This window comes from Taudactylus pleione, unplaced genomic scaffold, assembly GCF_031769625.1.
Source record: "Taudactylus pleione unplaced genomic scaffold, aTauple2 ptg000041l, whole genome shotgun sequence".
Taxonomy (NCBI): domain Eukaryota; kingdom Metazoa; phylum Chordata; class Amphibia; order Anura; family Myobatrachidae; genus Taudactylus; species Taudactylus pleione.
This window is the reverse complement of record NW_028284443.1, coordinates 49,644,983-49,656,892: the sequence shown is the minus strand read 5'-3', so window position 1 is coordinate 49,656,892 and position 11,910 is coordinate 49,644,983. Positions and strand designations below refer to the sequence as shown.

Below are 11,910 nucleotides of genomic sequence, written 5' to 3'. Positions count from 1 at the left end.
GGATCCTCTTTAGTCACCTGTCCCCAGCCGCTCCTCATCTGCCTGCCGACTCCTCCATTCACCCCCACCACTGTCACTTTTTGTTCTCTCCTCTCAAGTTCCAGCGCTGTCTCTGTGCGCTTTCAGCTCCCTATTTGCTAGACACTTCTGGCCATCCAACAATCAGCAACACGAGCTGCTGTTAACTGCCGGAGTGTCCCAAATACAGAGAGTCTGATGTGCGGTGTAAGTGAGTGGTGATACGGATGCCTATGCCAGGCAGTATCACAGCCGCAAGTACCGACAGGCGGGTCACTGGACCACCAAGGCTCTTAATGTGGAGGAGGCAGGCCCGGGACACTAGGTGACGGTCTGGTCCAGGACCTGGCTGGCATGTCGCGCTGCATGGCGTATTGAGGCTAGATGATTTAGAACACATCTGTATACATGCTGAAGGCCAGGTACATTCAACCAACCAAGGTGTGCATATATCAGAGCACAACTGCACAACTGGTATAGCTATCTTATAATATGGTCCTGATCAAAGTTATTTAAATATATTATCCTTGTACCAGTCATCTTTGGTGAGGATTGATGTCAGGTCCTTAGAGATGGGTTAAGTATGAGTTCCCGGTGGTCAGAATCCCAACACCCATAAGGAACAAGGTAAGTCTAACCCTTACCCCTAACCCTTTCTCCCTGGTGCCTAAGCCCCCCCCCTAAACTTAACCTCCCCCTCCCTGCACCCTAACCCTCTCCCTTAGTGCCTAACCCTAACTCTAAAGCTGACCACACACATAGCGATATTTTACCCGAACTGGCCGATTACGACACCTTGGAACGACAGATCGTGTAAAATATGGCCAAATCATGATGCGATGCGCGTCTCCGCTGGTCGCACATCGCATCGTCAGATCTGCCGTTCAGTAGGGCAGATCTGACAATCTAGGACGCGATGCACTGTAAAGTCTGGATGCAGGAGAGATCGTATGAAGATTGGACACCAAATTGTGTGCAGATTGTTTGCAGAGCTGCCGGGAGTTTCAAGGGAAACCGTACACATCGGCTGATGGCGAGCACATCGCTATGTCTGTGGGCACCTTAACTTCCCTGTACCCTAAACCAACACTCTCTCCCCAGTGCCTAAACCTAACCTCCCCCTCCCCGTACCCTAATCCTAACTCTCCCCCCTTGTGCCTAACCCTAACGCCCAATGCTTACCTTCAGGATTGCCGGTGGTCGGGATTCTGGTGCCGGGATCCCAACGCTGTCGGTATTACGGGTCCGGTATTCGGGTCATCGGCATCCAGCACGCCGGGATACTGACTACATCCCCTTTGAGATATGTGGTAATTCTGCCATTTTTTTGTTTTTCTGTCAGATATTTGTATTTCTGTTAGAGTGAGGCAGTTATAGTAGTGTCTCTCAGCGTTGCTATTGTGTACACTTGTGGAGTGATACTGCTGTTGCTTTGTGATTAGGCTTTGGTCAAAGTGGGAAGTAGTTCAGGCATGCGGTCATGCTGGGAGGTGTAGTGTCATTGGGAAATCACGCAAGGTCATGTGATTTAGTGTGTACAATAATGTTAGTGGTATTTCTATCATTTTAACATACCTATATAAATATATACGTATATCAGAATAACTTTCAAAAACAATAGACAGTGCTTTGGGCAGCGAGATAGCTGCTAATAAAGCTATTTTTCCTGGCTACATCTGTATAATGAAATTAAAAATAAATAGATGAAAAAGCACAGCAGTACTAGTTCTTCTGCCTAGGCTTGCATTTAAAAATTCAGGAGGACAAAGAATACGGGGAGTCCTCAGGGCCGGGTTAACGTCTGTGGGGGCCCCTGGGCAACAAACATGTGGGGGCCCCTAGTAAATATGGCTGAAAAGGGGGTATGCGCAATGGGGACCGTATCGCTTGTAAGCGGTACATTGACAAACAGCGATAAGCAAAGCTTAGCACTGTTTGTTAAATACTGAAAGGAGGACAAAGGAGTGCTAAAGGGGTTACATCTCATTGTGACGTGGGGCCCATGAAAGAGACACAAAAACACACACAATATACACCCACTGGAAAACAAAACACAATATACACCCACTGGAAAACAAAACACAATATACACCCACAGGAAAAAAAATACACATATAGGCACCCACATGAAATATTACTCACCAGTTGCACAATCTTATCCACATTACACCGCACATAGTGCCCGATTCACATTACACCATATAGTAGTGTCCCTTATTCATGTTATGACACACAGCAGTGCGCCTTTTACACAATGCCCACAGTAGTAGTGCCCCTAATACACAATGCCCACAGTAGTAGTGCCTCTTATACAATGCCCCCAGTAGTGGTGACCCTTATGCAGTGCCCCCAGTAGTAGTGACCCCAGCAGTGGTGTCCCTTATGCAGTGCCCCCTATGCACTACTACTGGGGTAGTGTCCCCAGTAGTAATGCCTCCTGTGGTAGTGCCCCAATAGTAATGCCCCCTGTAGCAATGCTCATGACGTCTCTCCCATAGTGCACTGCACACTGCGGGACCCGGAAGCCGGAGCTCACGTGTGAATTCCAGCCTCTGGCTGCCACCGCAGGGAGGGAGCCGGGCGCCTGCTGGCAAGAAAATCTCAGCAGGCGCCTGGCAAATGGAGCCTCCCTGCTGTGCCGGGGTTAGGTGCGCCCGGAACTGGTTCCGCCTCCCGTTTTGGCCCACTTTAACCCCTAGTGGGTGTTGGGGACCCTGTCACCCCCCCCCCACTAATACTGCCATGGCTGGTGGCTCTAGTAAGGGGGACCTGTAGAGCATGACAGCTCTCACTCTCCTATTCATTCATATAGCATTGTTTACTAGTGACCCACCATTAGTCAGGGCCTTACCCCTTTCACATAGCAATTGCATGGTTGCACCCGGGATTTGTACACGCTTCGATCCTGGGGACGACACGGCTTGGACCTTGCGGCCGGACCCGCCATCTCATGCCGGCTCTCCCTATGCAGTGAATGGGATTCGGGTTGCCTCGACCTGGGTTACCCGTTCACACTGCACTGCGAGCCGGGTTGTATACGTGTTCAACCCTGCTCATTACCCTAGTTGAAATGCCGGGTTGCTCGACCCGGGTTATTTCAACTGGGCCCTTCCACACTGCACAGCACTCAGGTTACTGCACGTTCATGTGCAAAAATCCAGGTTATTTGCTGGCAGTGTGAATGGGGTAGAGGCAGTCACATACAGAATCTTGCCAAGCTTGTGGGATGCCTATTTTTGAATCGACGATCCAGTCTCTGCCCAGCTTTTTTTTTCCCCCACTCCCCCGTTATTAGATCCAGTCTCTGACCAGCATTTCCCCCCCCCTCCCATTAGATCCAGTCTCTGCCCAGCATTTTTTCCCCTCTCTCCACCTCCCCGTTATTAGATCCAGTCTCTGCTCAGCATTTTTTCCCCTCTCCCCCCGACCAGTTATTAGATCCAGTCTCAGCCCAGCTTTTTTTTTCCCTCCCACTCTCCCTCCCCTTCCCCGGTTATTAGATCCAGTCTCCTTTTTTGTCACTTACCTTATTTCCTTGAAGAAGTCTACGGCTGCTTCTCTGCCTCTCCCCCAGCACTGCAGACGCTGGTCCAGCTCCTCTCGATCCGCGGCTCCTCCTACCTCAGGCTCTCCCTCCAGCGGCGCAGCGCAAAGACGTCACGTGCGCCGACTTCAAAGCAGCAAACTTTACTGACATACGGGGCAGGCGGGTGTTGGTTGGTGGAGGAGCGGCCCCACTGCCTCTTCCATTTATGGGGACCGAGGTGGCGGCCAGTAGCAGCGGCGCCAGCAGCTGGGCCCCTTTTCTTCAGATCGCGGGGTTAGTTTGGGCTGCAGGCTGTGCAGTGGCGAAATTGGGCAGGACCCGGCGGTCCCCCCCTCCTTCAGCCAGAAACTGGGCCCGGGACTCCAGTCCCGACAGTCCCCCCTCTAATGGCGGCCCTGGTCAGCCCTAAAAATTGGGAATGACAGGGCTAGCTGGGACCTGTAGTATGCCAGTAAAGATTATGAATTATTTTACTTTTTACACAACAGTTTTAACCCAACAGTCACATTACAGGGGTGTGGTGATAGAACTAGTGCTATCAGCACAAAGCTGGTTGTCCATAGGGGGGCAATTTTTTTATTTTTTTTGAAGGCTCCACTTCCCTAGAGATTTCCTCATACTTCCCAGCCTAGGGCTGGTTAGCTCTATAGCAGAGGACCCCATATCGTACTATAGTTCCACCAGTCCTGGTTGGAAATGCCTTGCACTGCGAATGGGAAAATCAGGGGGACCCCATGCTCTTTGTCTCTCTGAAATTTAGAATAGGCCAGTGGTTCCCAAACTCGGTCCTCAAGGCACCCTAACAGTCCAGGTTTTAAGGATATGCATGCTTGAGCACAGATGGTTAAGTCATATTGACTGAGGAACTAATTAAGCCAGCTGTGCTCAAGCATGGATATCCAAACTGGAATGTTAGGGTGCCTTGAGGACAGAGTTTGGGAACCGCTGGCCTAGGCAGAAGCACTAGTGCAGGTTTTGTACTTATAGGGTCAGACTTAATTTTTTTTCTTACATATATTTCCAGCAAACACACTAGAAGGCCGGTGATGTGTGACTACATAAGCCGCAGCACATTACTTTCAGGTTGGTGCCTCAGAATTGCATCTTATTACATCCTGCACCTTGGAGGTGAAAGTTACTGCTACAGTATCTTACATTGAGTTTGGCAACTAGTAAATAACTGAAGAAAAATAGTCTATTTCATACCCATCACTGCCTCCAAGGCTGACAGATAGACATATGATAATTAAAATAGGTTATTCCCAACTTTTTCTAAAACTCACAAATAGACACAGAAATCCAAGGTCCAATTGTCTTTCAAGAAATGTGACAGTTCACCTGTTAAAGGCACACTTTTGTCCAAAAACCATATATGTATCTTTGGATCCTGCATAATAAATGGTGTACAATACAGCCAAAAAGCATCAGCTGGATTCTTACCGTCAGCATAACTACTGTATATCAGTCCCCACAGTTGTTTTACCAATATAAGATAAAAAAACACAATATGAAATTTGTATTTTTTTCTTTTTATAAAGACATACAACAGGTGAATACAGCAGGTGTCACTGAAATGTATCCAATAAACCTTCATACATACAATATTAAACATTCTGCAGAAAAATGTACATTAGCGGAAGAAAAATAAGCAGGCGAGATGTTGTCTGTAAAGTGCAGTGACAAGTACAAATCACAGGCAAATATTAACATGGGCCCATGACAAAATTTTTTTTAGTACAAATGTTTACACAATATTATTTAAGAACAGTCTAGTATTTTACAAATTATGTACAAATAACTTACAATGTATTAAAGAAGCCCCTATCTGTGCAAATTCCAATTTACCCCCATTGATTAAACAGGCCTACAGCAAAGAAATGAGGAGATTGTCACAGTCCCAATTTCCCTTTATATTTTATTTTTCCTTGTAGATACTTCATTCTATAGAGGTGCTTACATTAATACCCATTACCAGCAAAAGCAAGAGGGGAAAAGATAAAAAAAAATAAAAAAAAATAAAAGGCAGTATAGTAAGTTCCAGAAATGTATACACACAAATTATATATATATATATATATATATATATATATATATATATATGTGTAGTTGAAGCAAGATAAAAGTGATAGTTGCCTAACAGCCTAGTATGTATGAAAAGTAGAATATAGATGCTCGCACCGATTGGTAATTATATCCCGCTTTTCTGTGTATGGTTGGTTAGCACACCATCTCTGAGGACTTTAGAGCCTTTAAATAACTTCAATATAGGAGAATAAGAGTTCACATAGTGTAGTCATTTAGTTTAATTTAATATGACACAACTAAAAATGCACATACATCAAAAAAAGAAAAAACAAGCATTTTTAACATAATGTTTTTTTAATCTCTCAATCTGAACCTCCATATGCACAGGAGCAGGAAGATAAAAAGTTACTTTAAAAAGTATCCCTTTTAAGAGTCAAGAAATATATGTTATTAAAATATCCTAAAACTCCTACACTTTATGGTCTCCTTTATTTTAGTTATTGAAAGGCACCGAAGTCTTCAGAGATTGTGTGATAAGAAATCTGGAAGATCAACCATACACAAGCATGGTGTAGTTAGTGTTTGGTATGAGCACATCAGCACTTTATTCAGCAACAGGTTTTTATTGAACTTGTTGTACATACTGTACTACATTATTAGGCGGCAATTTCTTTTATCTCATTTCAAATGGAATTTACATGCTATGGATATGTTATGGGTGAATACCGCAAGTGGTCTCAGTGGACAAGCGGTTTTGGATTGTAAAATAAACTATTTTTGTATTTTGCAACAAGAGTGCATGTCTTCATTTGTTGTTGAAGTCACAGTCCTGGATTAGGTCCTGTGACTCTGTAGCACCCCTGAATGTTGCATCTTTTTAGGCGAGTGCTGGCTGTTTATATGTTTATACACATACACACACACATATATATATATATATATACACACACACATACACACACTGGTTCCACATGTCTACAAAAAAAAAAAAAGGGAAAGTCCCATACAAGACCATAGCTCCCAAAAAAATAAATAATCCGGCTTTTAATGTGCCCATTCCATCAGCATTTGCAAGTACACACTGAGGTAGTTGCATGGTTAGGAGATCCCTTTCTATCAATATGCTTAGCTTACAACTAAACAGTCCAACTGATTTTGAAACAATGCAACTCAATATGAGCAGTTGCATTGGTCGTCTAGCGAGTCTACATATTCTAGAAGTATGTATACTGTAGTTAGCTTTCTGTACTGTGCGTTCTGCAAAACATCCATGATCTCTTTTAGCAACTTTTCTTATTTGATTACATGGATTATTGGTTGATTAAATGGATTTTTAAATTATTGTAAGAGCAAAGTTGTTTGCCCTATAAATTCTAGAAAAAACCCAGTGATCAGTGTATAGGCAGTAAATAGTTTGGTCCTAGCTAGTCCCCCTATGACTGCACTCCACTAAGACACAATATATTGTACACTGTAAATTATGTCCTAAAACAATTATACAGGATTTAACGAAAAGTACTAAATTCAGTTTTGAGCTCAGTTCTGGTGCCCATTTGGCAGAATATACTGAATAAAAATAAATATGGGATAATCATTATCATGGACACTAGTGAGGATGTCTTTACAACCTCAGTACTCCTACAAGTGGCAGTATCTTCAATGTCTTGAAAAAAATATTTTTTATTATATTTTTATTTATAAATGAACTAGATTGCATTTATTCTGTAATTTTTTTCCCTCTTATTTTTTTCTATACAAATCTACAGTTTAGAATATGGTGCATTGGGCATAAGTCACCAAATATTTATATTTGGTGTAAGTTCACCCATTCATGTTAACAGAAAAAGGACACTAAAATGAATATTCTCCTACTACACATAAAAAAGAAAAGTCAGATGGCAATGCATGAACATTTTGGAAAAAGTCCATCCATTATTGCCTGCTTACTAAGAAGTGCCCATAAATCAGTTCAGTGATTAGTCTTCCTAGCAGACCATCATGCCATGACTTATTGGCTGATTGAGGGAGCGTATTTTACATGTGTACATGATTGCTTTATCATAAGGGATCACTTTAATTATCAGTGACAGCGCCCTCTTCTTGTGGATTTGTAATACGCAGCCCTATAGGTATGCTAATAAAAATCAGGGAGTCCAGGCCTTCGTGCACACCACCTACTCACGGGGTTAGCTGACTAGCCCTTTTTTGAAATCGAGTTCCAAATGTGGCGGAAGTGTTCTATAAGCGACACAGTACTGCGCTGGCCCCATCCTCAGGCTTCACAAATCCCTGCTAGTCCATTAATTGACATGTTTTTCATACAGTTTGAAATTATTAATGCACTAAAGCAATATTTAGAATTCTGCCGAACAGAAAAACAAAACGTGCGTAATCAAAAAGTATGAAAGGAAGAGATGTTACATAAAATGAACAAATAATAGCAGATTTAGAGTACTGTATGTAGGGAATTTAATGTGTCAGGGTTATATTGATGCTTCTCTGTGTTTAGGTATAAATTTAGGAAAACAAGTAAATCGGTCTATAAAAAGCAGACAATATTCATTAAGTTGCACAAAATACCCATGTTGGCTGTAGCCCCTAACAGCTGAACTGAGGGTGCATAAGATTTCCCCCACATAATACAGTAACTGAGAACCAGATCATTAGGTAACCAAAATGTTCTTCCAGTTACAGTAATGGTGAGGTATAATAATTCACTAATAATGGTATATAGACCTTCATTGTACAGTGTATATTTTTCTTTAAAACTAACTGGATAACACAATCTATTATTAGGGACCTCATTTTATTCAATATGAAAATTGGGCACCTCACTGATGTAAACATTGTTCAACACAAAAAAGTCTGTGTGTGTGTCTTTGGGTCTATCAAATGTACAACAGTTAGCGGCACATAATCCCCATTGTTGCTCTTGTATTTGACTGGAACAAGTGTCCCAGCTAAATTGTTTAAATTAGAAAATTGAGACGTAGGGAAGACCTACAATATATACACATTAAACAATGCTAATGAAATGAATATGACCAATAATGTTATCATATACCTTACAAATTAAAGTGCTGAGAGAATGTGGCCTGTATGAGCAGCTTGAGATGGCCTTGCTTACATGGTGAAAAATACACAAATATATGTAAGAAATGTGACGTCTATACTAATACTTACTAGTCGCTCCTATGGTTAGAAAGTGTCCTATAAAAACGAGGCCATAAAGAAATGGTGCATTTAACATAGCAGCCAATTTACACGGCTATAAAGAAAAGAAAGTCACATTTGTGCAGATTTAAGTTTGTAAACGAGCCCAGTTGAGGGGAATTATCTGACTGCTGTGAATAGTCAGCACACTTGTCGTTCTCAGCAAAGCAGCACTGAACCTGTACGTGTAAGACAATTACGTGGGCACAGAGCTTTGAATTAAAAAAAAAAAAAAAAAAACCCCCAATAAACTGGGAATTTATTCACCCGGACTATATACAGATATAAATGTGCTGCACATTAAGGGTTTCTCTTTCCCCTGCTAACCTTCCCCAGCTTAGTTCCTGCAACTTCTCCCATTTTGTTTTGGCCAACTAAACTTTTGCAAGTGCTAGATAATAAAAGTCACCATGGATACAAGCGTCTGCACTTATTAATGTTTGGAGAGGGCAGTGGAAAAATATTTTTGTATCAAACTCTCATTCCATGTAAAAGTCAACTATTTACTTTTACAAATAGACAACTCCACAAGATGGTCTGTGACTACTGTAAAAAAGAAAAGGTGTAAAAAGAAAAGTAGTCTTTACGGATTCAAATTTGCCCCTAGCTGTAAAGTAGTAAGGGAGCTGTGTAAAGATACTGCTTGTAACGTAACCTACAAGTGTTTGGAACAAAGCAGTGGCACCATGACTACAGTATATTGAGATCCTTTATGTCCTACAGTGCTGATGATGAGATCCACAGTAGGGTTGAAATGTTGACCATGTAAACACTGGCTTTAGAGCTGTAAACTATATTTCAAATACAATAAATGCGGAGTTTGAAGATGGGTCTCTCTGGCACAAGACATTATTCAACAAGTTCTCTCCTTGGCTCCTTTCTTCATTGGCCTGGTTTGTGAGCATGCGATCAATAAGGGCAAGGAGATAGGTATAAAGGCACTTGGTGCCTAATTTTAAGTGAATAGGTAACCATCTATTCCCCAAGAGCACTGTCTTTTCCTTTTTCAGTCTGTTCTCGTCCCTGGGCCTGAAGTCTGGGCTCATCCATCCAGGACATGCCTGTTCTGTGCAGGTTGAGCTGACGTTCAGCCCTTGATGTCAGAGTAACTGGTGCTGCTTGCATTGCAGCTTTCACTGCAGCTGGATGAGGTGCTTAAAGTGCTTGAAGCAGTCCCTGATTCTACATGGTCACAACAGAAAACAAAGATGTTATCACCATATGTACATACAACTTTATCCACAGCAAACAAACAAGACTACTGAAGAGCCTACCAGAGCTGCTTAGTGAATGCACTGATTTGGAAGCCCCAGTAAGCGTCATCAGGTTGCTAGCAGGCACTAATCCTTCTTTGTTGGTGCTCAGATTCTTCACATACCTGCAGCAAATTTAGTCATGGATAAACAGGGGAATGCTTATAACTGTTAGTGTTATCGATACGTGACTCCGACCAAAATAAGGTATCTATCTTACAACAGTGAAAACAGGCAGGAAATTCCCACTCAGTAATTATGTAGTGAATGAAGCAAATATGGACTATTCTGCCAGGAGGGAGGTTTGCTGCACACCCCCCTTGTTGCTTGAACATATATTATGGGTGGGGATAAGTACCAAAAGCTTCACATCTACCAGCTCCCAGAAGTGGTGGAACTTCACTAATTGTGGGGTGTAGAAAAGGCAGGGAACAATAAAGAAATACATGGTGGAGGAATGTCCCAAGATAACTGGAGCTACATCACCAACTTTCCCAAGTCATACTGTATATAGGCACCCTCAGCACAATATGAGGTAACAGACGGGAGGCCCATGGTTACCAGAAACTGAAATAAGCTATTCTGAAATAAAACCATTATTTTGCTTAATTATAGGAGATATAAACCTTCACCTTTCATACTCTATTAGCACATTCTACCTGTGGGAAACACACACACACACACACATATATGATGGGCATAATCTTCACAATATTGACTAAGAAAATGTCACTTAACTATTGGTTCCACCATTCCTTTACAGTGTCAGCATATACCCTCTTTCCTGCACAGAGGGGGAGAAGCTGCTAGTATAGTATAGGTCCTTCCCCTCCATGCTAATGAGAAGCAGATGGGAAATAAACCAAAAAAAGGCTGTTAGCAGTGTTATGAAAGGCATGCCTCACACAGAGAGAGGGAATTATTCTTGGACCATGAAAGGTATGGGACCCGCGCATATGAGGGACAAAAGCCAGTGACATTTTCTTATGTGACATCTTTAATTCCCCCACCCTACCAAAAGTTCCTTTACAGTTTGGGAGAACGATACTCAAGATGTTTAATTCTGTCACACGGTTCTAGTGGAAAGTTGGGATGGACACTGAAGAGAGTAGTGAATTTATATCACAGTTCTAGATCAGATGTTCTGGGGCTCACATTGTATTCTTCATCATTATCTACTCTTTCATTACACTAACTTGAAGTAAATCAAAAAATGAATTACAAAATTAAGTACATTAATTCAAACCAAGGCAGATATTAAACAAATGCATTCTATTTGTTTAAGAGCATTACTATGACAAGACTAGCAATACATTTTAATGTAATAAGTTATTTGTGTTATGTAATAGAATAATTGGCTAATATTTTATTGTTAATAAGGCTTTGTCATTATACAAGATAGGATTGTGACATGTGTGGTCATCAAGAGCTTCCTCAGCAAACTATGGTGAGGAAGAAAGCTACAGAGACACTTACTAACTTTTAAAATTAATGAAAGCAAATGTCAAATACAAAATAGAGAGAATATATTCAAATCTTACCACATTTTATCATCTTCCTCACGTATCAGCTGAACTGTGTCTCCGCTTTTCACCAGAAGGTCCTCTGGCCCACTTCTCTCACAATCAGCAGCAACAGTGTATTTACCAGGACTCTGGACAGCACAAAATATATGTAATGTTACAATTTGTTCATAAATACACAAAGTAAAAAGCAAAATATAAAAAAAGTCTAAGGGGGTATTTATCAAAACTGGGGGAGAGAATTGTAAAGAATAAATTACCAACAATCATCTCCTAACTCATTTTTTAAACACAGCCTGCAAAATGTAAATTGGAAGCTGATTGGTTAGTA

General features: G+C 41.7%; 1 protein-coding gene across 2 annotated transcripts in view; it reads right to left on the bottom strand.

Moving 5' to 3' along the window:
- Positions 1–5,114: 5,114 nt before the first annotated feature.
- MCF2L (MCF.2 cell line derived transforming sequence like) overlaps positions 5,115–11,910 on the bottom strand; it is a 316,624-nt gene continuing 309,828 nt past the window's right edge. For both annotated transcript variants that reach the window (XM_088458539.1, XM_088458547.1), the window contains 3 exons: positions 11,598–11,710; positions 10,078–10,181; positions 5,115–9,985 (listed from right to left, as the gene is read on the bottom strand). In XM_088458539.1, coding sequence (XP_088314665.1) covers positions 9,891–9,985; positions 10,078–10,181; positions 11,598–11,710 — 312 coding nt within the window. In that variant the 3' untranslated portion in view covers positions 5,115–9,890. The remainder of the gene's footprint in view (positions 9,986–10,077; positions 10,182–11,597; positions 11,711–11,910) is intronic.